The sequence below is a fragment of the Desmodus rotundus genome, chromosome 9, assembly GCF_022682495.2.
Source record: "Desmodus rotundus isolate HL8 chromosome 9, HLdesRot8A.1, whole genome shotgun sequence".
Classification (NCBI taxonomy): Eukaryota; Metazoa; Chordata; class Mammalia; order Chiroptera; family Phyllostomidae; genus Desmodus; species Desmodus rotundus.
In genome coordinates this window covers 25,341,047-25,368,031 of record NC_071395.1, presented here as the reverse complement: position 1 = coordinate 25,368,031, position 26,985 = coordinate 25,341,047, and the positions used below count along the sequence as shown (strand labels likewise).

At 35.9% G+C, this 26,985-nt stretch overlaps 1 protein-coding gene across 12 annotated transcripts in view; it reads left to right on the top strand.

Annotated features, from left to right (window-relative positions):
• The window catches only part of RAPGEF2 (Rap guanine nucleotide exchange factor 2), a 216,374-nt gene that overhangs the window by 173,490 nt on the left and 15,899 nt on the right, over positions 1-26,985 (top strand). For all 12 annotated transcript variants that reach the window (XM_045202499.3, XM_045202500.3, XM_024568781.3 and 9 more), the window contains 12 exons: positions 3,016-3,193; positions 8,460-8,596; positions 9,230-9,388; positions 15,509-15,661; positions 15,914-16,078; positions 18,327-18,434; positions 18,522-18,725; positions 18,831-18,939; positions 19,632-19,878; positions 23,231-23,388; positions 24,015-24,255; positions 26,209-26,592. In XM_045202499.3, the coding sequence (XP_045058434.2) occupies positions 3,016-3,193; positions 8,460-8,596; positions 9,230-9,388; positions 15,509-15,661; positions 15,914-16,078; positions 18,327-18,434; positions 18,522-18,725; positions 18,831-18,939; positions 19,632-19,878; positions 23,231-23,388; positions 24,015-24,255; positions 26,209-26,592 (2,243 nt within the window). The remainder of the gene's footprint in view (positions 1-3,015; positions 3,194-8,459; positions 8,597-9,229; positions 9,389-15,508; positions 15,662-15,913; positions 16,079-18,326; positions 18,435-18,521; positions 18,726-18,830; positions 18,940-19,631; positions 19,879-23,230; positions 23,389-24,014; positions 24,256-26,208; positions 26,593-26,985) is intronic.

Genomic DNA, 26,985 nt, shown 5'->3' with positions numbered 1-26,985 from the left:
TTTATTTTACTGAAATTAGCACTTTACTAGAAATTTATGATATTTAATATTTCTTCAGTGTGTTCTCTTTCTTAATAACTTTTAAAAATGTAAAATAAACTAGCTTTAAAAACTGTATTTTTAATGATGATATATGTAGTCCCTTTTGATTAAAAAAAAATCATAGAGCTTTCAGCATTGATTTGAGAATATTAATAGGGGTTTTTTTTGAGACTATTGACTATAGCTATAATGTGCATTTAAATCTATGTTAGGTTATAAATGTGGAAGGTAAATTAATTTAGGACGAGAGTTATTTGCCTAACTAAAATATATAAGCCTTTCTTCTTGCTCCTGAGACAAATCCAATCAGATGCCTTTTAGATACTAAGTGTTTGTGTGCATATCATTGTCTGAAATAAAAGAGCTTAAAGACTGGCATTAATCTTAGTAACATTAGTTTGAAGGGAGCTAGAAGTCAGCAAGTGTTTTGTGTTTATATGCAAATACATATTTTTAAACATTTTACCAGTATGTTTTATGGCTTAGCAAAGCAGAAAATACTTTATGGCTTTCTTATATTTTAACGATTTTCTGTATGAAGTCTTTTGAGAAAACTGGTCAAAATATTGTGATGTGTATAGTTTGTGATGGTTAGACCAGATTTTGAGTCCCGGCACAATCACTGGGTTTTATTTTGTTTTATTTACATTGAACAATTATTTAATTTCCCTTTTTGTTTTCTCATCTAAAAAATAGGGGTAACCCAATTTGCTGAGTTGATATGAAGGTTATTATTTACTAAAAGCCTCAAATGTAGTGCTAGATACACGGTAGTCATTCAATGGAGGTCACTGTTTCTGTAATTATTTTATGAGCCATTTAGCCAGAATTGTATGGGTGCAGTTAGCCTGAGAGAAGTTTTTTCACAGTATATAAGGGGTGGGGTTTTAATAGAGTTTTGTGTTTTGACAAATCTGCTCATATAAATTGTGTGTCGGGCTCATAGCAGGGGTGGGGAGAGGTAAAGGTGTGCAAGTCCTGAAATGACAAATGTGCCCCCTTGAGGGAGGAGCTGTTGATGTGGCTTGTAATTGGCCTTCTCTTCTCTATTTGATCCAAGAAGAGTCCTGTGAATGGCAAGATGGAACTCCAGTTTACTGACAATAAAATTGGTTTCACAGAAGTTAAGGGACTTGGTTAAAGTCACACAGTGAATGGTAGAGCTGAGATTTGAACAATTAAACTCTGAGTTTGTGTGTTTATTCAGCAAAATAAATTCCATACTAGGTCCCCGGCATTCCTTTTAAGTTGAGTAGCCTTCTGTAGAGCCCTTGGCGTTCACTGAACCTTAACTTCACTCTGTCTTCAAACATCTCACTGCTCACGAGAAAGAGGTATTATGAAATTAATAGATTCCTAGGAAGTTGTTCTATTTCAAACATTATTAAAAGGAATTCTGTAGTATTTTAAAATAAAAAGATATTTATTGAAATAAAAATATTCTCCTAAGTTACTGGTATAGTGAATGTTATTTTGTGAATAGTCCTTTAGAGAATGGAATGCACATAACAGAAAACAACTAAAGATTATTTATTAAATGGGGTCGAAGATTCAGTTTTGGAGAGATTAACCCAATTCACATTGGAAAGTCTTTTTGGTTCTATTTAAGACAGATATAATTCAGTTAAATGATTTCTTTGAGATGGTATCGATATGTTTGTCATCTCTTATCATGTATTAGATGTTTACAAATGAAAGGAAACCCTTAAATTATATAACTATTATTTAAAAGTTTTCTGTCTTCCAGTAGTGTTCCTTCTTCACTCTGGGCTAATATTAAAGAATGTGCATGTAGAATACTGATTGTAAACTTGAAAATACAAGGTGACAAATAATCATCTTCAATGTAAAGATGAAACAGGTGAAAATGTAATCAAGACAAGTATTAGCAAATTGTCACCTTTCTCGACTTCGGAAACAAGGTGCTAATAACAACAATGTTGGCCTAGTTTCTCTGATCACAGCCGTGGCATGACACCTCACATCAAGTTCAACTTCAGTTTCATTCTAGAGTTTAGAGACCATTGCATGAATTCTGAATTTAAAGTAGGCGCTGTGTTCCTGAGCGTGTAGCATGATTCTCTCTGCCTCGGCCACGGGGCCTTATTGCTGTCCCGGCTGGAGCCCCTCTGCTCGTGATGGGATTCACTAAATCCTGTTTCCGAAGGCCTTCAGAGAGCTTTCGTATATGTTAGGTTTTCTGTTTTTAATTATTCTATCTTCAATAGGTATTCGGTCTTCAGTTATTCTCATCTTAGGTTTTTCTTACAATGTACATATTTTAGTTCAGGAAATGGTAGCTAACAAACCAAAAGTGTGATTAAGATTCTTTTGTTACACTTTAGAAAATATTAACATGAGCGTAAGCTATTCCTTTTTTAAAAATGGAATAAAAAGATAAACTCTTTTTCTTCTTTATTTTACTGTTTTAAATGCCATATGGTAGCTCAGATAAGACATTTTAAAAAATTGAGATAAAATCACTCATTTTGTTGAAGTAATTATTTTTACATAGTGCCTGGTACATAAATATTTGTCGGTGTTGAAAATATATAACTTTGTTACAGAAACTTGATGTAATAAAGAAATTTAATTTATGGGGGAAAGTGGTGGTGGAAAAATGGAGACAACTGTATTTGAACACCAGTAAAAAAAAGGGAGAAAAAGGAAAAAAATTTAATTTAACCTAATTTTGTTCTTCTTTCTTTGGGGTAAAAAGATTTACTCAGAACAGGTTAAAATTTTTTTTGCTTAGACAGACAAGAGTTTGGTGATTACCAGAGGGAAAGGGGGTGGAGAGGTAGAAGGGGGTAAAGAGGGGTAAATGATGATGGAAGACTTGACTTGGGTGGTGAACACACGATAAATGTACAGATGATGTATATAGAATTGTACACCTAAAACCTACATAATTTTATTAACCAGTGTCACCCCAATATATTCAATTAAATAATTTTTTTGGTCTGTTTTAAGGCCACAGAAAGTGAGGCTGGTGATATGGACCTGAGTGGGTTGCCAGAGACAGCAGTGGATTCTGAGGACGACGATGACGAAGAAGACATTGAGAGGGCATCGGACCCTCTGATGAGTAGGGACATTGTGCGGGACTGCCTGGAGAAGGACCCGATTGACAGGACAGACGATGACATTGGTAAGTTTGGGCGAGCGATGAAGCAAAGGGCAACTTAAAGTATTCAGAAGTAAAATGTCCTGATATATTAATAGAGCCTAGGAATGGCAGTCATTAAAAGTATTAATTTATAAATTTCCCTTGTGTACATAATGGCATTTGTTGAAAAAAACATTTTTTTATCAATTTTACTCAGTATCTTTAAAGAGTCTATGGATAAAAATTTCTAATAAAAAACCTTTTCATATGAGCCTTTTCTTAGCTTGTTTTATAACAAAAAAATTAAAAGTAGTCTTCTATACAATATTACTTCAACTGGTTTTCTTGTGAGCATTGTTCCCATTTAGCTCTTGTTTTCTGTGGGGAAGCATTAGTCACGTGGCCATTGGTAAAACTGTCACGTGGATGACTTTGCTTCTGCTCTCCTTCCACGTGAAGATGAGACTGAATGGAAGAGGACAGCAGAATGTCAAGTTAGCATCCCAAGAGCTGTGGAAGTTGGGTCTTTTTTGATTGCACCCTAAGGTTATAAAGCTAAGTGGCTTTATATCTGCTTTCCCCTTCCTTGAGGTTCCCTTTACCCTTTACCTTTCCCATCAGAGCAAGACTTGATTGACACACTTACCTGAGTCCAAATGATCTGTTCTACCGTTCTCCCAACTCATTTGGGGCCACTATGTATTTGAAGAGAAATTCAAGGAATTGAACCTGTTGAGACTGGATATAGGACAGTATGGACATAATTATGTTGCATGTGTGTTCGAGGGAGACAAACACCTATGAAGAAAAGCTTTTATCATTTAAGCTATATACATATAAGTATGATAGGAAATTAGGGACGAAAAAGCAAAACTTGGGATTAAATATTAAAATATAAGAAAGCCATTTATAGGAATTGCTATAGATGAGTTTCATGTGATGATAACCATTTAAAAATTAGATGGAGCACCTTCTGTGTATGTACTGAGCGTTTTCCTAGGTCCTCACATCTCAGTGGAGAAGAAGGCAGATAGGTCCTTGCTCTACTGCAGTCTGAAGAAAAAAGTGGGATTGGGGATGTTGGAGGTTGGGGAGTAGAGTGAACAGGAGCCGTTTTTAGTAATTCCCCTTTAAAGGGCTCAGAACTGAATGACGTGAGAAAGAAGAGCCAGCTGTGCTTATGGCCTCTAGTGCAAAAATGCTTTGGCATTAACCTTTTCTGGATAATTATTCTCTAGATCTCTGCTGGAGTAAGGGATTTAACAGCTTCTCAAGTATGCATCTCTAATTTCTCCTTATTTTAGCCCATTTTTTTCTCTACCTCTGCTACTCCTCATTCCAAAGGTGCGGGTAGTTCCTAAGTCTCTTGAGGGTTTTGCAACGCAAATTGTTTTACCCCCTGAAAACATAGGGTTTCACTTTCTTCGTCTGATACCGCACATTCATCTGATATCCAGTGTCTAAAATTGCATTTCACTCTTGTGTTCTCTTTGTCTTTGCCAATTTCTTTTTAAAAATCTCTTTATTATCATTTTAAAGAGAGAATGAAATTGAAGTGTATTCAATTTGCCATTTTAATCCAGACTCCTTGCTCATAACATTTTTTTAAAATAAGATTGAACACTGCTTATCAACAGATTGATGTGGAAGTTATCCGTTTGTGAGCCAATATATCTTTTCTTTTGATTATGTTCATTTTAATATAGTTACAGAAGGAAATGATGATTATAATTCCTAAAAATGTAAGACTTTCACTTTATATCTGAGGTTTCTCTCCTAACATTTCTGGAAAGCAAGAACTATACTGATTCCTACAAAATAGTGCAAAGCTACCTTTTTTGTTAAGTGTGCTTGTCAATACAATCTCTACAGTGCATAACATTTCCTTGAACACCAATTCTCTTGCAAGTAGTAATGATTCTGATCCAAATATACTTTTATTTAAAATAATAGACCATTATCGTTAAAGATAAGGCCTAATGAGTGTTGTTTGGTCTACACGAGATCCTAGATCTTGTATTCTATCTCCTCAAAATAAAACACGTGAGAACTCTTTTGCCATTACTGTTGTTGAATCTAACTCACCCTCCAGTGTTTGGTTAAAACAGACCTCTTTCCCATGAACTACAAACCTCTGGATGATGGATGTTTTCTTTAGATTCCTCTTTCTAACCACGTTCCTCTACGCCTACATGCACACAACAGAAGGGATGGTGTGTGTTTGGAGTGGCAAGAAATGGAACCAAATGGAATTGCTAATATTTTAATCATATTTTGAAAACTGCAGGAATTAAAAATTGGGGGGGTGGTCCCTAGATTCTTAGGTGTACCTTTGTTTCCTTACTTTGAAGGAGGGGACTTTATTCATTTTTGGTCTCCAGCTGATAGTTTGTAGGTAGCCAATGATTGAATGGCTGTTCATTTAATTTTTTGTTTTGAGGCCTTGACACATTAAGGTAGAGAACCATGTTGATCCCTTTTAAAGACTTTCTTTTTTTCCCCCTTCAGGTATCACAAAAAAAACTCCACAGATTTGTTTTTAAAAAACATATTACTATTATTTCTTACATAAAATTAAACAAAGGCCAATAGGGCAAGCTAATTTTTTGAATTGACTTCAGTTTCTGGTCTATGCATTGATTATTTGATTTTCCATTGTGTCACATTTACTGGGAAAAAAGGTTTTTTTTATGGCTAATATTTTTCAAAAACAGCAATATTCCTGTGAAAATAGGTCACTTTAATGTATTATTGTAATAGATTCTTCTAAACAATATAGAAGTAAAAAGAGTTTATCAGAGTTTATGTTGAGCTCTTAATGCCAAATGCTTCCATAAAGTATGGGTGATAGAAATTCTTTTTTAATTGCACTGAACCTCCAGCGTAGTAAGTAGTAGGACAGAAGTTATCACAAAACCAGTGACGCCATTAATGAATCTTTGAGCATCTTAAAAGCTCTTAGATGCCATCTGCTTAACCATTTATTTATTTTTAGTTTTCCAACTGAGACTGAAGGATTATAGACATTTTCTGTTATTAGACATTTTCTTCTCCTTTATTCCTTATCCTCATTATATGTGATACACAAGTATTTTCTATGCTGTTGTATTTTTTTTTAATGTTAGTCACTACTCACGTATCACCAATTGATTTTATGACGTCCTTCATGGGGTAGGAATCTGGCAAAAAGCAAGAAAAGCATCTCTGTGAGGCACTTCCAGTTGTTACATCAAGTATTAGTGAATATATTTTATACTTCACGTTCATATCCTTCACATTGTTCAATCATATTTGTTAGTAGTTTGACATTTATTATTGTCTAAACATTATGTATAATTGAAATATTTCTGACAACTTCCAGTCTCATATCTTCTAAGACCATGAATCTTTGCTTTTTCAAAGAAGTTTGGCTATTACTGGGGAAGAAAAAGAGTAAAGTGTGTGGTCTGTAGGGAATATTCTAATACCTTATGGTGAGGGGTCCTGGTGGGGTGGGAGCTGAAGAAAAAGGCTGGAAACAGCAGAGCTGTGATGTGCTATGACCATGACTTTGCCCTTACGTTTCAAACTGAAGGTCAGCACGTTTGTAAAACAATGCTTCCTTCCTCCTGTATGTAATAGATTTGCGTCATCTCGTGCAGTGGTTTCACAATTGCTTTATTGCTCTCCCCAGGAATAAATATATTGTACAGTATAACACACACACACCCTTAGGACTCACTCTTTCCGTAAGTGATATGCTTTGATGCTCCTTCTTATTTATGTATTTTTTAATGCTGGTTGCAACAGTGAATCGAATTCCTAACACATCGGTCAGGGTCAGGTGGAAGGAAGAAAACTGTCCTGTTGGACAGAGTCCCTGGACACCCTGTCATTGCTATGCCCCTGACGAACGAAGCCACCTTGTGTCATGAAGTCTTACATAGGAGGGATGACGTAGGGTCTGATCAGAGCAGACATTACCCAGCTGGACCAGAGAAAATCACCCTGTCTGACCTTCTGGAAATGTCATATACATTCATACGTATATGTAATACATATTCATATATCAAACATGTTTTTCTATTCCACATTGTTTTTGCAATTAACAAAAACATAAAAAACATATCCAGCAACATAAAATTTGTCATAAATGTTAATAGCTAGCAGGAATATGCATAGGGAGAGTTTCATTATGTGGTGACAAGGAAAATAAGCGGAATTTTTACTTAGCCAAAAGTTTGAAAGATATGAATATAATAATAAATACAATAAAGTAGTAGTTCTCTTTTATTAAATATTTACTCTGTGCTGAAGACTTATCATCTGAATTGCATTTGATCCTCACAAGTGTCCAATAAAGGTAAGTATATAACTTTTTAAGAGTGAGAAAAAGCATGCCTTAAGGGAATTAACCAACTTTCTCAAAATAATATAACTAGTAAGTATTCAAAGGGTGTCCGACACATACCTTGTGCTCTTCCTGACTACCTGTAAGGTCCAGCATGAGCTTTGGAGGCAGACAGTCCTGAATCATGTCACTGCCACCTCCTAATTATATGACTTTGAGCCTGTTTCCTCCCTGTATAATGAAAAAGAAAGCATGCACCTCAAAGAGCCATGGTGAAGAGTGAGGAAAGAATGTATAAGTAATTAGTGAAGCTGTCTAATAATAGAGACAATTAAAAATAGAGACCACAGGACTTGAAAAGACTGTGAAGTCATCCCCCTTGTCAAGAGCTACAGCTCGGCCAAAGTCTAAATGCTTCTCCACAGCACCTCCAATAAGTGATCAGACTTGTCTTTCTTTTGTGCCAGTCTGCGAGATAAGAAATAATATGTCAATTGTCGTTTGCATCCGTCATGTAATATAAAATTTTAATTCATTTGTCTGATCCATTGAAAATAATTCTTGGTTTCTAAATCCTGGAATGGACTGGAATGGCTTTTGGAGAATTCCCAGAGCTCTCTTTCATTTCAGCTTATCATTTCACCCGTTAATACACCTTAATAAGATCACAGCTCACTTTCAATAGAGATTTCCCATTTGAAGATTATTAATGTATTCATTCCCATTAGAATTTGAATTACAGTGTACACTATTGCTCCTGAAACAACAAGGATATGTCACCATTTCCATAATGACAGAACTCTTTGTAGCCCTGTGAGAAATCCAACTTGTACTGAAGATACTTAAAGTAATTGTATTTTTCAATGGGTCGAATTGTTAGGGCATTTCAAAATAAAGAACCCTAGAGCATTCTTTTTGATTGCTTGTTTTTTTTAAAAAAAAGTTGTGATTTTTACATTGAATATGCTTGTTTTTCAGAACAACTCTTGGAATTTATGCACCAGTTGCCTGCGTTTGCCAATATGACAATGTCGGTGAGACGGGAACTCTGTGCTGTGATGGTATTTGCAGTGGTGGAAAGAGCGGGGACCATAGTGTTAAATGATGGTGAAGAGGTTGGTAAATATTTCTACCACCTAGGAAGTTGCTGTTTGAGGTTCTATTGATACAGCAAATGAACAAAAACCCAATCCTTACTTTTTCCCCTAAAAAACAATAGACAAGTTTGAGTAAGTCAAGAATTATAATATGCTCCATATTAGGTCAAAGTATTCCAAATCCACATTTTCTTTTCAATTACTTAAAAATTTTGAAAGACATTAATAGAGATATTTTGTGTTAACTTTACACATTTTTTAATTTAAATGTTCACAATACAGTGTTTTTTGTCAGAAGTAGCTGATGTTCTTACGGAGGCAGTGGTGATCATTTTTTCTTGTTCACTACATATGATTTTAAGGGACTGAAGAGATTTTTTTCCTTTGTGTCATTTTAGAGAAGAGTATCAAAAGTCATATTAAGAGAGTGGAATGGCGTGTACCCCGTGCTAGATATGAAAATACGTAGACATACATATGGCCGTGCTTTATTCCTTGTTCTGTGAATTTGATAAAGAGTTGACTTTATGTATTTCTTCCATTTTAGAATGAAAGATCTGCTAAATCATTTGTAGGGACCATTCTAGCATTTATGGCTGCATGATTGTGATGTTGTTTTCTGCTTTGTCTTCATTATTTTTTTGGAATTAGCTGGATTCCTGGTCAGTGATTCTGAATGGTTCTGTAGAAGTGACTTACCCCGACGGAAAGGCAGAAATACTGTGTATGGGGAATAGTTTTGGAGTCTCTCCTACCATGGACAAAGAATATATGAAAGGAGTAATGAGGACAAAGGTGGATGACTGCCAGGTATAAAATATCATTAAAAACTGTTTATTTTACGTATGTTTAATAAAGAGCACATATGTGCAGTTGTGGTAAGATTTTTCTATCTGTATAAATAGGTCCTCTTTTAGATTTATACGTAATATTTTAAAGTAGAACTATTACTTTTAGTGTTTTTATCGCTTTAATGTTACCGCATCCCAGGAAATTAAGAAGTAAATCTCCCTTAAAGTTATTGAACTATACAAAACTAAATGTCCTATAAATACCTTCCATTTTAAAAACTATTCTATAAATATAATTATTAAAGATTTCCATTAATAATTGATAATCTAGTCATCTAAACATATGGGAGTAAAACTCCTATTATCAAAAGAAATTTTGCTCGAATCGGCGAGGCTCAGTCAGTTGAGTGTCTGGTTGAGCACCATCCCGCAAAGCAAAAGGTCGCCGGCTTCATTCCCAGTCAGTGCACATGCCTGGGTTGCAGGCCCAGCCCTCGTTTGGGGCACATGACAAAGACGACCGGTCGATGTTTCTCTTGCACATCAATATTTGTCTCCCTCTCTTTTTCCCTCCCTTCCCCTCTTTCTAAAAATTAATAAAGATAATCTTAAAAAAATAAAAAGAAATTGTAAGTAGATTAATAAATATTGCCCTGGCTGGTGTGGCTCAGTAGACTGAGCGCCAGCCTGTGAAACAAAGGCTTGCAGGTTCAATTCCCAGTCAGGGCACATGCCTGGGTTGCGGGCCAGGTCCCCAGGAGGGGGCATGTGAGAGGCAACCACACATTGATGTTTCTCTCCTCTTTCTCCCTCCCTTCCTTCTGTCTAAAAATAAATAAATAAAATCTTGAAAACAAAAATCTGATACCATTATGCAGTGTTCTTATTTAAATATATACAAGGTAAGAAATTAAGTTTAGAAGTTATGAAAATTAATCTTAGTATGAATCAGTAGGAAATTTGCTAGTAAAAAAAATAATTGCTAATATAAAGAAAATACTTGAAATGTCAGTGCTGATATTATGGCACATTCATTATTTAAAAGCATTTAATTAAAGAGTAGAGGAAATACTAAGATCAGATGTGAAGTTCAATTAGATTAATATAACTGGTAACATCTATGTTAGTAAGAAATAAATTTAAGATGCTTTTGTTATGGTTTATAATTTGTCTTCTTAAAAGTTTCTTTGAAAGGTAAAATATTTTAATATAAATAAAACAGAATATTTGACTGACAAATTAGTGTTAAATCCTCAGTGTATTTATTAGTCTGCAGTCTGAAATACATCTGAATATACTTTATTCTCAAAAGAACATCATTGAATTTTTATAGGGTCTGATAAATGTTAAATAGTATTCATTAAGTATTCGTTTTAATCTTTTTACCACTAAAAGGAAAAATGACCATGGCTATAAATAAAATCATTTACCAAGAGAGTCAAAATAATGTTGCCAAATAATTCTTTCAGTGAGCTCTGTAGAGGAAAAAAATGGCCATGGATTCAATGGTTTGAATATGTAATGGCAGAAAAGCATTCTAAATATAGTCAACTCTCAATTATTTTGAACAATATAGGAGAACAAAATGGTAGATAAATATTGAAGTCTTTATTTGGCCTGGAAATGTGCACTGAAAAGCTATCCTAAGTGATATTTCAGCTCTGGAATTATGCTTCAAAAATAACAAAACCAAACCGAGTCAAAGCAAACTAGAAAATTTTAAATGTTTCTCCTCCTATTATCTCTAATACTGTGTTCCTCCCTGAACCATTCTACATGTCCACAGTGGTAGAGTATTTGAGTCCTCATCTCTGCCCTTAAAGGTCAAGTAGCGTTATTTTATTTCTGAGAATTCAGGTATTACATTAATACCCTTCAATTGGCCAACCCTTTGGTTAGAATTTTGTAATCATCGGATGGAAATGATATAAGAGGCACAGATATGTTTCAGAATAATTGATCAAAGTGTCGCGTGATTGAATATTACAGAGTGCTTAAGTAATGTCAAATGTACCCGGTAACATTAAATATTTATCTGTGCGTCTGGGAAAGGGAGAAGAGGTATTCGTTAGGGAACGTGTCCCCTATTTACTGGATGAGGAATTGGTAGGAAACCCAGAGTGACAGTCAGCAGGGTAGGCGCCAGAAGAAAACTCTGATTAAGACACCTAGACTCCTACGGCTCCTTAGCGAGGTTCACAGATAAACAAAGAGCAAGTCTCTTTCTTCCTCTCCACTTCATGCCAAGCCACTGTAAAAGGAGCATGTTCAATCAGGGGTTTCAAGAATCACTTCTGTGCTTTCACAAACCCATCTGTCAGGCCTGACAAGGATCGAGAATGAAGTTAGACCATTTGATATAAATGCTTGCTTGAAATAGTGCGTTCATGTATTTCTGTTAAAATGTGACAAATCTGTCAGCAAGTACAAATGTTACATGATCCTCTTGTTGGGAGAAGTAAGGAACAGTGAGGATCATATTTTCATTCACCCATAAAATAGCCTTCATATGTTGCTATCATTCTACTGAGCACATTGTAAGCAATCAACAGGTATTGAAGGACAAGGACAAAGGTGGTGTTCTCTTTGCCAAGAAGCAACTTTGCTTAGGATTGGATCTTGTTTTCTTACATTTCAGTGCATTCTGAAAACTAATATTGGGTTATGTTATAGCTAGTTGAGCTTTGTTAAGCCTAAGGACACAGTAGTGAGTGGATTAAATTTAACATTTATTTGTATTTATTGAATCCCATGATGCGTTCAAGGTTGTGTTTACTCTGGATCCCTTCTCTGCGTGCTCCTCTTCGAGTTCTCTCTTTTCAGTGTCTATACTTGTGCCGTTTGTTTTGGAGGATGAAGGCAGAGCTAGGTGATGTAGACCATCCTTATGGTACCACGTGACTGGTAATGGTTTTCCATTCCACGTACGTGCCTCTTTCTTTTCTTTTTCCCTCTTTTTCTTTCTCTTCTCTCCAGCTCCTTTTTGCCTTTTCTACTGCCTATGTTTTAGGCCTGCCACTGACGCCCCAGGCATTTCTTAGCCCGCCCCTATACCCTTCAATGTGTGAACAATTAGGTCTGAATTACCCTTACAGACCACAATGCACCAATGTAAATAGATCTGACCTCATAAGGTAAATCTGTTCAACTCACCTTTGCCTGATATTGTGGGTGTTAATGATGCTTAGAACTTATGAAGTAGTTTTAGAGGAAAAAGCAGTTCCATAGATAAAATGAAAGCTGACTATTCTGTGTTATGATTGAAATTTAATTTTACTTCATTCTTTTATTCTCTGTTATTTTTCCTCTAAATATAAATTGTGGTGTCATGTATCCCCTCCCAAAAAAAACCCCCACTGTGACATAAACTGTCAATGGCCTTTTTATAAGCAAAATCTTACTTGGCTTTTAATTTATATCTGAGTGCCAAGATCATAACACATACTTTTATGTGTTAATATCTGTCTGAAAGTACAAAACAATTATGTGTATAATTCAAAATTTTTCAACTGATTTTATTATGTCAGTTAAAATTATATTTTACCTATGAATTTCTCACTAGATCTATAAACTTCTTAAAGTAAAAATAAATCTGCTAATAAAAATATAGATAAATGTTTTCGTCTAAAATTTCTTTTTATATATCATCTCTGTATGGCCATATTAGAAATTTGGTTTGGGGTTTCTTTTGTCTTTTCCTTTTTGGATGGCATTTTAGTTACTGCGGAAATGCCCAAACTTAGAAGCAGTGTTCTCCCTCACTCCCCTGCACATGAGGGCTGTCAGTGGTCTTTGGCGCATGTCCTAGCCCCGTGAGGAGCTTGCTTTAGGTCGAAGCCCAACATGTTCTCACAGAGACCAAAAGAGCCTGAGTCCATCATAACATATTTGGTTCATTGAATCAGTCAGTGCTAAGGCCACCTTTGGCTTTGGATTTAATGCGAATGTGAATCCTTATGTATAAGTTTGAATTATATATATTCTCATAGTTGCAGACCAAAGCATATAAACTGGGATAAACTGGAGAATGTCATTTATATCTCTAAAGCCAAAAACAAAAAAAAGAAATGAAAGAAAGACCCAAACTCTTTCATCAAGACATCAAGCTAGACATCAAGAATTTTAAATCAAACTTACTCTAATTTCCTTATACTCTAAGTCAAGAAGATTAATTTTAGTATATTTCTCTTGTAAAAGCATTTTCTTTTCTCTACTTATTTTAACTCAGGGATACATATTTTTAGGAGATGAATGAGAAAAATGATAAAATTATGTTTTCTAAAACTGAGTATATGAAAGAATACCTAAGATTATTTAGTGATGGGGGAATTTATCAGCTCTGTGAAAAGAAAAAAAATATTTTTGAAACAAGATTAAGGACTACATATTTTAAAACATATATAATATTTATACTTCATGTTAGTGTAATGGAAATGGGTTTTTAAAGGCATTTTTTAAATGAGTTAAACTATGTGTAATTACTTATAAGAAAAGCCTATATATCCTTTGGATTTTAAGGTTTTGATTCTAAACTCTTACCAGAAAAATTAATGATATTATATCAGCCAAACCTAGTGGAAGAAACATTTTAATATGCTATTTCTCAAGTGTGAACTGCTCCTGCTAGTTTTGTTAAAGAAAAACAAAAACTTTATTGATTATGAAAGAAGTATGGAAAGTATAGAAAAGTGTATGAAGTTCATTGTAACTTGCATTGCTCAGAAATAATAATAATTATTATTAACATTTTGTTATATTTCCTTCCAAGATTTTGATATGCATGCACAATTTCTTAAAATTAGCAAGCATGTGATTATGAGACATTGGGCAAATTAGCATGCTGATGTTACAGCTGTGTCCTCCTCTGTACAGTGAGGATCATCGTAGTCCCTTCCTTATGGGAAGATTTGGAGGATCAAGTGAGAAAGTTCTGACCCAGGGACATGAACAAAAGTGTGGGGATTGACTGTGGGAGTGGGGGGCGGGCTGGGCGGAGGAAGGGAAAGGGGGAAAATTGGGACAATTGTAACAGAATGAACATAAATAAATAAATAGAAAGAAAAACTAGTTCCGTAACATTACTGCAATATACTAATGATGGTGATGTCATTATAAATACTACAATATTTGATTTTTCACTTCTAATAAATATTTAATATCATGAACACTAAGCCAGAACTCTAAATGTCCTATGAAAATACAGTTTTGGATGGCTGTTTCATATTTTATATACGCTATAGTTTAATCATCTCCTTTGTTTTTTCATCTTTTCACATAAAAAGAAATGTCATGCTTTTTTATTCCCAAATGATTTCTTAAATAAGAATAAATCACTCAAAATTCAGAGGCAACAGTGGCCTTGGGTTAATTTATATAATAATGATTTCTATAATTCATTCTTAACTTTCTTTAAAACTGCTGTAAGAAAGGTAATTAAGTGGTTTGCCGCAAGCCCTGAAATTATTTGTATTTGGAGGCACGGAGGAGTGATGGCTCAATGTGCGTATTATTGTCAGCTTTTCCTTTAAGAGCGAGGAGCACCTGCGGCACCACTTGTCAGGAATAATAACTGGAGTTTAACAAGTATGTGGCTTGTTGTATGGACCTTCTTTTGAACAGACATTCTAAAATAATTTTTTATCAATGTAATTAGCAAATTTCTAATATCTACTCCATGTATCCATGGAATTTCGATGTCTTTTATTAAAATCATCTTTATTTTAAAATGTTGCTTTTAAAATTTTTTCAAACTTTTAAAATCCACTAAATGGTAATTATTATTATTTTTTTTTATCTGTCCTCTTAGGATTCTGCTCCCCTCCTATAAGGTTTTTTAATTGCCAGAGAAGATGCGTGAGAAAGGACTCTCCTGATTCTATCATTTGATTTTTTTAATTGTTAGGATGTTTAATGTAAGAAAGATATAAATACTCTAAAAAATGAAACTTTTTTTTGACCAAGGAAGAAATACATTAAAAAGTAGAGAATTATGATTAAGGCTCATTACTGCACTCATTAGAAAGTACGAGAAAGACATAGAAAAATGTCAGAGTTAAATAATTAAAACACTGAATTATTAGTACTGCGAGGTCTCTTGCAAGTACTTTATCATGAACATGTGACTTACATTTCATTCCAGTTTGTCTGCATAGCCCAGCAAGATTATTGCCGAATTCTCAACCAAGTGGAAAAGAACATGCAAAAAGTGGAGGAGGAAGGAGAAATTGTTATGGTGAAAGAACACCGGGAACTTGATCGAACGGGAACAAGAAAGGGACACATCGTCATCAAGGTGAGACAGACGTGGCTCGGTGTTTTTGGCAGTAGCAGTTATGACAACGTTTGACCCTCCCCACCCCATTTTCAGGCATAATTTCTCTGAAAAGTTACCAGTTGTAAAAAATCTTTGTATGATGAACAACAGCTTTACTTATTATTATATATATATCACTGCCCAGCTCATCTTATGGTGAAGATTTGAAATCAGGGTACCACATAGATGCTATTTATGCAGAAGAGTGATTAAAGCTTTTCATCGTTACAGGGCACCTCGGAAAGACTAACAATGCATTTGGTGGAAGAGCATTCGGTGGTGGACCCAACGTTCATAGAAGACTTCCTGTTGACCTACAGGACTTTTCTCTCCAGCCCAATGGAAGTGGGCAAAAAGTTACTGGAGTGGTTTAATGACCCGAGCCTCAGGGATAAGGTTGGAAAATACATTCTAGTTTGACTTTTACATATGAAATATTCAGATATGAACTTAAAGACACTTTAATATATATATATTTGTTGTGCCAATTATGTTCTAATTATTGTAATGGAATAAGAGAGTGTACTTTTTAAACAAAAGTGATACAAATGTTAGTTCTTGTGAAAGGTTTCTGGGTTCAGTCCTAGAAATGTCTTTTTTTTTTTTTTTTCTTTTTAATGCAAAGGTTAGTAAATTGGCTGACAAATGTTTAAATTTTAGTTCTATTGGGAATGTGTTGAGATACAACCCCCAAACATCTCGGTTCCACAGGAATCGGCATTCTCGAGTTCAATACAAATGGTCAGTGTGCACCAGATAAAAGTTACAATTCTAGCGCTGTAGAAACATCTCATTACAACCATTGCTGGCTGGTAGGCCCCGGTAATGTCGTTCTCAACAGACCCTCCTTACCATCTCATGAGAGCTGTCGAGGCTAGATTGGGTGATAAACTACACAGTTTTGCGAGGTTTGAGGGTTCATCATAGTCTGTACTCATGTCCCCTTTCTGTGTGTAGTCTGATTTACATGAGACAGAGTTGGGAGAGGCAGGGTAGGAAAATCCAGAACAGGAGACTAGTGTGGAAAGCTCCAAGCTCTAGTGCTGGTCCCACCACTAACTAGTTCTGTGGCCTTAGAGAAGTCCTTCAGACAGTATGGCTCCTCAGTTCACGGTCTGAGAGTCACTAGCCCAGAAGAAATCTTCGACAAGGTCATCAGCTGTAAAAACTCAATTTGGGTGTTGCCTCTGCCATACACCTGATGTGCCATTTGACCCTGCTGGCCCTCATTTATTTCCTTGTAAAGTGAATAATTCGCATCCTTTTGGGGCTGTTGTGGAAATGAGTAATAGAAGTAGAGTTCTCTATGTAGTGCCTGGCTCAGAGCCAGCACCTGATACATCATCCTAAAGGTTGTTTGCTGTTGGTAAAAGCTGGTAGTTTTCGATTTATGATTTATGAGCCTTGTTTTTCTAATGCGTCATAGGGCTAGTAGACTTGTAAGTTGGATTCTCAGCTGCAAAATTTTAATTTTATGAAAAGGTCAAGTGTGAGAGTTTTAAGGGAGATCATTTTATATGTTTCCTAAATTGGAAAAATTGGGCAGTAGTGATAGTAAATGACATAAAATTAATATAAATATCAAGATTTGGCTCCTGAGTGATTAGTCAGGCTTATACTATAATTTGTCACAGTATATTAACTATAAACAGTATTTTAAACTATAGCTACAAATTAACTTTATATCATCATCTCTGTTTCTTTACTGCAAGAATAGTATGCTTAATTTTCTCATTTTGAGGGGTTAGTTAAATGTTTGAAAACTATTCTATCGAAAACTCCTTTTATATTGTTGTTCAAATTTATAAAGCTCAACTCATATGAAAGAAAACAAGTACTTTTACATTGATAGATGCAGTTACACTCACTTCGTTTAGTAAAATTTTATTGAGCATTTAGTTTATACCAGGCATTGTTGTAACTGTGAAGGAGGCCCTGAGGACATGACATAAAGTAGTTGTCCTCACGGAACTTACAGTCTAATAAATGTCACACGGTTCTTGCTGGGCACAAAAGAAAATTCCCTAACTGTGAGTGTGTATGTTGGCCTGTGCAAAGGTGTAGGGCTGCGTGAATACACATGTGTAGGCTGAGAAAAGGCTATTCATTTTTCCTAAGGAATTATAGGTGTTAAAACCTTTCTAAACCTTAATGTTAGCAAATATTATGTAACTCCCATGTAGCTCCTTCCTCTTATAACTTGTTCCCTTGTAGATCTTTCTGGACTCAATACTATTTGTTCCTTTTGTCTATTCTGCCCTCTACCTTCTCTTTTTTTTTTTTTTTTTTTTAATTTCTGTCTTCTTTGTCTTGATTTCATTTATTTTTATTTTATTATAGCTTTGTTTTTATTGTGACCTGTTTCAAATAGATATTGACAGTAAGTAAGATGTGAGTTTATTACCATCTTTCACAAATTCGAAACACTTCTTGGCAAAACAATGTAAAGTCAGTATTCAAATTATAAATATATATTCTTAGAAGGTCATTTTCTTATGAATATAATCCTTGCTGAGAGTTTTTGTACTTAGTTTATTTTCTCGTTCATTGTTACTAGGTAAGCTGTATGTTAGGTGTCTTACTTGAAATTACTTTAATTGAAAATTTTCAGCACTAACTTTTTTGAAAACCATTAATTTTTCAGGTTACACGGGTAGTATTATTGTGGGTAAATAATCACTTCAATGACTTTGAAGGAGATCCTGCGATGACTCGATTTCTAGAAGAATTTGAAAATAATCTGGAAAGAGAGGTATAATTGTGACTTTCTTAAAACCACTATTTATAAGTTCATTTTATTCAGCCTGTCTTTGAAACCACTCTCTCTGAACTCTTACAGAAAATGGGTGGACATCTAAGGCTATTAAATATTGCCTGTGCCGCTAAAGCAAAAAGAAGACTAATGACATTAACAAAACCGTCCCGAGAAGCTCCCCTGCCTTTCATCTTACTTGGAGGCTCGGAGAAGGGATTTGGGATTTTTGTGGACAGCGTTGATTCGGGTAGCAAAGCAACTGAAGCAGGCCTGAAACGAGGGGACCAGGTACGGTGCTTCTAAATCCAAATGTCAAGGGTGAATGTTGGTGTCTTTTTTTTTTTTCATCAGTGCATTGGGACATCAAAATTAATTTTATAATTTTATTTGTAGATATTAGAAGTAAATGGTCAAAACTTTGAAAATATTCAGCTGTCAAAAGCCATGGAAATTCTCAGAAATAACACACATTTATCTATCACTGTGAAAACCAATTTATTTGGTAAGTATTTTTGTAAACTTTTAAAAAAAGATTTTATTTATTTATTTTTAGAGAGAGAGGAAGGGAGGGAGAAAGAAAGGGAGAGAAACATCGATTGGTTGCCTCTCGCACGAGCCCCAGCTGGGGACCCGGCCTGAACCCAGGCAGTGCCCTGACCGGCAGTTGAACCAGCAGGCTCTCACCTTGCAGGACGATGCCCAACCAGCTGAGCCACTCCTGCCAGGGCTTTGCATACTTTTATTTTTCTTCTTTTGGTCATCTTACATTCATGTCACAATCATAAAAAGGTCATTTTTATCAGTAATATTTCAAACATCATAAGAATAAAAGTATTTATAGTAAAGTACATAGATATGTAATCAGGTAAGTATATAATTAGATCTAAATCAGAATCTACTGATGTGAGGACCATAAAAATTATCTTTTATCGATGCTTTTATTCATAGATGTTTTAAATACCTAGACATTGAAAGAACATACTAGACAGTTAGCACACTTAAGTGGAAATGAAAGAGCAACCTTATAAAGCAGATTCTTGTTGTCGTTCATTCATTGGAGTGGTGTTTTCCTATGGGATTACAGTTTTGATAGCTCAAGTCTGTACTTTTCATCTATTTTCAAGTTCTACATGTGCCTTTGAATTATTCCAATTTCTTATTATGGGCATTTTGTGGTGTTTATTTCCATTTTAGTATTTAAAGAACTTCTGACAAGACTGTCGGAAGAGAAAAGAAATGGTGCCCCTCACCTTCCTAAAATTGGAGACATCAAGAAGGCCAGTCGCTACTCCATTCCAGACCTTGCTGTAGATGTAGAACAGGTGATAGGACTTGAGAAAGTAAATAAAAAAAGTAAAGCCAACACTGTTGGAGGAAGGAACAAGCTAAAGAAGATACTCGACAAGACTCGGATCAGTATCTTGCCCCAAAAACCATACAAGTAAGTGTCTGTGTAAGTTTTGTGTGTGTTATTTTTGTGTTTATAATAATATGCAACAGTAATGACGTAGTTAATATTCATTCACTTGAGTCTAGAAAAGGTTTTAAGCCTTTATGCCTGAACTATCTTAGAAGAAATATTAAACAATAAAGTTTGTTTTAATCCTGTTTTTGCTACTTACTTGCCCATCCCAACTACATTAGAGAGCGTTTAATACTTCCTCATTTGAACTATTTGGTTTTATTTCTCATTTAGACTTAAAAAAAAATAATGTTGTGATTGCTCCTGTCTTCCCTGTGATTGGGAGGTGTTTTTCCTACTGTTTCTTTGTTTGGGGTATCTTCTCTACCACCAGCATCTGCTCTTCGCCAACCAAATCATTGCTGGTTCCCGTTGCTACTAGTCATCTTTGCCATTCTCTTTTTCCCTTTCTTTTCTGCTTTCAGTTCTTGAAGGTAACTTGAAAACATGTTACTTATTTTCTTTCTTTGATAATTTAATGGGTCTTACAAAGGAGCAGTAGATACAGACATTTAGGACTGTCTCAAGCATTTCTATTTTTAAATTCCATTTCAAATAAAATTTTCATCCACAGATTAGAGAGATATGGCCTAGAATATCCTCCTGATAGGTTGAGCATAAAACTTGTCTCATTGAATTGTAATGATTGGTGGTTTTGCTTCAGCTACGAAAGACTTCTATAGCAGAATTTTAAGGTTAAGCAACGAGTGTGATGGTTTTATTTATAGACTTGAGAGTATGTTTATATTGAGTAAGTTTCAAAGGGCCATGGATTAGGTCTGCTGGCATTACAGAAAACAAATTGATTTTGAAAGTGGCCTTCATGATTAAAAAAAATAAACCTTATTTTTAAATAGATAAAAAATGTACTTAAATGCAGAATTATCAGCCGCATACTAACAATAAAAGATTTCAGAGTAATTTTGACCATGAGTTAATTATGAACCTTAAGAAAAAAAAATCAAAAGTCACCCTGACCCTGGCAAGTATTAATAGAAATGTGACATATCAGAACTGGGATGTAATCCACTCACAGTACAGGGTGTTGGCTGGTACACAGTATGAGAATACTATGTGTAATTTTGTTCTGTGTGTATTTAGAAAGATATTCAAAAGCTAGAGAAAGGGAAAGAGATAATAATTAGATGTGTTGAATTTAGCACACTGAGGAAGCATCTTTGTTTGTAGGTAAAAATATATGAATCACTTATGCATTTTATTATGTAAAATTACTTGCTATAATTCATATAGTAATACAATTAACAGGAAAAAATAATTATATTTAAAAGAAGGGTCAGTAAAATGCAGGATCTATATATTGGTATGAAAGACTGGATGTAACACTGGTTACTACTTAAACGTTTCCTAGAAATCAGTATATGTTTATGAGGATTTTCTTTGTTTTGACAAAGGCACTGGATTAGTCAATTACAGAAATCTAGATATATTGTTTTGCTTTGTTTAGTTTTTTTCCTCTTGCTCTCAGACATTATCAGTAAGCTAAGATGCAGAGTGATGGCCGACTGCCAAGGATAGCATGGTAGAGTGATACAAATAGAGGCGGAAAAAAGGGGTGGGATCAGAGGATTGTAGGATTTAGGTCTGTTTGTCAGGTAAGTAGAGATACTGATGAACCCAGAGAAAACAGGGAATAAGTCAATAGACTAAAATCAACAAAGGCCAAAAAAACTGCTTTCAGGAACAATGAGAGAGCTGGGAAGGTGGAACAATAAGAGGATGTGTTCACAGGTGGACGTTTCTGAATTGTCTTGGATATAAAGTAGTTTTAATCCAAGCCTATCCCCATGTCTGCAGATAACAGATAAAGGTGAGAGAAGAGAGTTGGGTCATGTTAGGTGTTAAAATATTGCAGAGAAACAGTTCTTTAAGAAGGCAGCCTTTTAGGGGCGTGCCTGAAGTATGCTAGTATTTGTAGGCATTTGTGCCGGGAGTGGCCCCGTCAGCTGTATCTTTGGCCTGAGCTCGTAGTAGTGTCTCAAGTCATATGTTACATCTAATATTTTTGGCAGAAAAGCCTGGTTTATATAGTTGAATAATAAAATTTAACTATATGAAGGTTTGAATGTTTCACAGAACATTAATACTTTCAGTCTTTATATGTGTGCCTCCATGTGCTTCAATGGAAGTTAAATTTGAAAGAACTTACACTAAAATTATCTTTAATTTTTGTTTTTAAAAGGAAGCTCTTGTCTTTGCTTATCTACCTTTATGTCTATTTCACACACACAAAAAAAGAATGTTGCTAGATCTCTTTTTGTCCCAGCCATTAAAAATAGTTGGTAGTGTGGTCAAGCTGTAATGTCTGAAAACCTAACTGATGCTAAATGCCTTAATTTTGTATATGACATTCCAAACTTAGTGTAATTTCCCTTCCTCTTCTTTCAAGGTATTTATGGAAACTAGACAGAGCTCGGACCATTGGCTCTGATCTAGTTTTTTGTGAGTGCGCACATGTTGTTTTATTTTGATGTTTTGTTTTGAAAACTACTGACCCCTCAAATCTAGAAATCATTTTTACATATTATTAAGTCATGTTTTAAATCTCATTTCAAGAGTTGTCCATAGTAACAGCCTTTTTATACACGGAAATGAGTTTGTAGCTATCCATAATAAGCAGTATTTTTCTGGGAATTTAAATGTATAACTAGGAGATTTGAGTAGAGAATTAAAAGTGAGTCATTGGATTTCCGCAGCCTCTTCTTTGACGCTGAGAAGTGTCACCAGGCACCATTGCTTTGTTAGGCTCTGTATGATTAAGAAATAATGTGTCAGGGTTTGTTTACATTTGACTCCATAATGGTATCATTTATTTCTCTGAAATACCGGAGAATGAAATTGGGACAGTTTGGATTTTTTTCCCCTTTGTTCATGTTACTTGATCTTTTTTATTTATTAAAAGATCAGATTACAAAACAATTTATTATTCTGATGCAGAAGCCATCAGTTTAGTGAGAACTAAATGTGTTCTTTTTAATGTGCTTTTTAAAAAATCTGTTTCCATCAGAAACTACAGCTTATCTTTTCTTGAATCTATTTCTGTACTGAGAAACTAATATTCGTTATGATTTGTCTTATTAAAAAGACGTAGGTTTCAGAGAAACATACTGTGCACTTAAGACACAGCAGGCTGAGTTGGATACCCTTAAGCAGTAGTTACTTTTGCAATTTTCAACCAAACTTATCACTATTTTTATGTTAACTGCATGATTTATGAAATACAATTTATTTATGGCCTGTGTCTATTATATACTGACGAGTTAAACTTTCTAACTTGTCGGTTACTTCTTTTCTAATTTCTCTCCCTGTTCAGTGATATCGGGATTGGTCAGTCTCAGGACGACAGCATCGTGGGACTGAGGCAGACCAAGCACATCCCGACTGCGTTACCCGTCAGCGGAACCTTGTCATCCAGTAATCCTGATTTACTGCAGTCACATCACCGCATTTTAGACTTCAGCACCACTCCGGGTGAGCCTGCCTCACTTCCTTTGTTTTACCGCAGTGATCCCATCTTTCTGACGTGTTCTGGTAATGCTGTGCGTGTCTCTTGCCTTGCCATCGGTTTACCAGACGCTCAGAGTCGGGGTGAATGTTAAAACGATTGGAACCAGCTCTTTTTAATTCTTGACTATTTTGATATGGCCATGGGCAAATCAATCTCTCTGAACTTGTTTTCTCTTCATAAATGAAGATAATACGTCCCATGCCGGCATTACTAGGCTATGTTAAGTAAATACAGTGAAAGGCCTATTTTAGGTCAGCATAATGGGCTTTTCAATATAGTAAAGGTGAACTTTAGATTTAATTTTTTTTACTGTTTGCTACTAACCTGACAATCTTGTGTTCAGCGGTTGTGTACTGATGTGTTTGCGTTTGTCTGTAGATCTTTTATTTCTCTGTAGGGGAAATGTATTCTTGTAGATTATCAGCGTGTTCACTAACTGTATCTTTGAAGAAGAGCTATAGGAAGGGAGAGGTGAAATTTTAGCAGTATCTTTAATAAGAGGGTTTTTTTTTTCCTGGGTTACTTTACTTAATTGTATTACCATATATTAAAATACATTCTTCTTATGTACGACTTTTCTTTCTCCCAGACTTGCCAGATCAAGTGTTAAGGGTTTTTAAGGCTGATCAGCAAAGCCGATACATCATGATCAGTAAGGACACCACAGCGAAGGAAGTGGTCATCCAGGCCATCAGGGAGTTTGCTGTGACTGCCACTCCAGATCAGTACTCGCTGTGTGAGGTCTCTGTCACACCTGAGGGAGTCATCAAACAAAGAAGACTTCCAGACCAGCTTTCCAAACTTGCTGATAGGATACAACTGAGTGGCAGGTATACAGTGTCTATCTTTTTGGGTTTGTTTACCTCCCTCTCCTCCCCGTTAAGCCCACATCAAAGTCTAAGAGATGAACACTTTCAAAGGGTTTTTTAAATGAGTAAGTACCCCCTTCACCAAGAATTGCTTTATCAAAGCAAATACACATGGTGAGTGTTGACCCTCACAAGGGTCCCTGAAGCACCCATTCGAAACGAGGGCACTGCGACCCGAATGTTGCTGCCGCCCGCCAGCGTGCAGGTAGAAACCTGTCGCGCTCGCTCTTTAGGACACTGGGCTGGCAGAATGTAAAGCAGGCCTGATGCAGGGTCACAGATGCTCTGTTCTTCTTGGAAATGCACATTCACAAAAACACTTTCTACTACTACTACTCTACAGTCGTTTGCTCCTGCCTGCCTCGCTCTTCTAGGAACTTTGTTTCTTTAGGCAGAAGTGTCTGTGACAGTGTAATTGGCTGACGCTGCCTATGAACATTATGCTGTGAAAAACACTTAACTATGGAGTCAAATTTTAGTTGCTGCAGAGCTTGGTCCCCCTGCTGCATAAGTCCTTATATAACCCATGCAACTCGCAAGGTTTTGTCAGTCTCTTGAATGGTGTTGCCATCGATAGAAATACGGCATTTGTATTCTCTAAGCGCAGATTAGTGAAAGTTGAAAAAGTGGTTAAAGTTTTAACTAGATTCTGCACTGACTGAAAGTTAAAGTAGTCCCAAAAAGCATTTTGTTCTGTTGCTCGCCATGGGGACTGGACTTGAATTGTTCATGTTGTACGTCCAAACCATGATAGGATCCGTTCAAAACTTGTTTTGTTTACATCACCTGTAACCTTCTACTCGTCCTCACTTTTACTTTATTTCCAACCCTGCCACTAGCAGGTAGTGTTGTTTTAGGAGGTCGGTTTCTCTCATTATCGTTCCAATGCACATTAATGTATCTGTAACCGCGATGGAGTTCTGCAAATCCCCACTGGGGTACAGATCCATGGTTCACATGCATCGTTTGAGAAAACTGTAGGTGGGTATGCGCCATGGGCTTCATCAGTAATCGACACTGAAACCGTTAAATCTGAGCATGTCGGTGGCCCGAGGTATGTGTTTTCTGTCACGTTTGCCTGGGTGAAACATGCAAAAGGCCACTTGGGCAGAACTCCCGCTGTGCTCATTCTGTTTCTTCTTTTATGAAATTTGACTTTGGGAAAGCATCTGTTTAAAAAAAAAACCACAGGGCCGACATCTGGATTCTATCTTGAACAAGCTGCTTACAAAGAGAAAGGAGCACTGTCTCTGAGTTCCTGTCTCTGCAAATGGTGTTAACTAGTCATTAATCTTTGGTAGCCTCCGTTTCCTCATGTGAAAAATAGGAATGCTATTTGCCCCACTTACTTGTAGGGGTTTTGTGAAAATCAGATATTTAAAAGTTAAGATCTGTTTTAGTTTTGTTATACTCATAGGATCAAAAGGGGGGTAATGGCTTATAGACGTTTTTGGCATTCGAATAAGTAAGTAAACTGGGATCGATCCAATGCACACCTATCCACGGCCACAGAGTCTCTCTGGGCGAATAGAATGGTGACCTGTCTGATCTTCCTGCTTCCTCCTTAGAGCCTACTGCTTTCTTTAACGTGGAGTTTTTAATGTAGCTGTGTTCTGTCAGTTTTAGGAGAAAAAAAGTAAAATTAATCTCAAAATCAGGGAAGGGAAAAAAAAAAAAACAGCAGCCACAGCTGGCACACATGGAATCCCGTGGGCTGTGTGAGTTCCCACCGACGGCTTCTGCATCGGTGGTTCTGTGGTCTGATGATGGAGGCAGCTACATTCTCGTGGTCGGGCAGAATTCTTCCATCATTTGATTTCATGTTCTCTCAAACATTCTATAAGAAATAGCAGTTTTCTTTCAAGGAATATCGTAAGACTGTTGCTTAGGCTTTGAATTCTGTGTTTTCCATAGATATTACTTGAAAAACAACATGGAAACAGAAACCCTTTGTTCCGATGAAGATGCTCAGGAGTTGCTGAGGGAGAGTCAGATTTCTCTGCTGCAGCTCAGTACTGTGGAAGTTGCCACGCAACTCTCTATGCGAAATTTTGAACTCTTCCGCAACATTGAACCTACTGAATATATAGATGATTTATTTAAACTGAAATCCAAAACCAGCTGTGCCAACCTGAAGAAATTTGAAGAAGTCATTAACCAGGAAACATTCTGGGTAGCATCAGAAATTCTGAGGGAGACAAACCAGCTGAAGAGGATGAAGATCATTAAGCATTTCATCAAGATAGCACTGCACTGCAGGGAATGCAAGAACTTCAACTCGATGTTTGCAATCATCAGGTGAGAGAGCACATGTGCTATAACATTCAGTTCAGTTCGTAGGTTAAACTATAGGTCAATGCAGGAACAGCATATAATTTGTGTAAGTGTAGTAGGTGTAATTGAATCACCCTGAACAGTTCTTTCCCTCTGAGTCCTTAATCTTAATCTTTAATTTAAAACCTCTTATGTGCTGATTTGGAGCCCAGAAAAATCTATATTCACCACTTTTTATTTTTGAGCTATGCAGTCTTGGGAAAATTATTTGAACTCAGAACATCAGTTTATTTCCCTGTAAAATAGCAATTTTCCAAAGAGCTATAGAGCAGATTAAATGATATACGGTAGTCCCCCTTATCCTTGGAATATGTTCTAAGCCCCCCAGCAGATGCCAAGGACCATGGGTAGCACCAA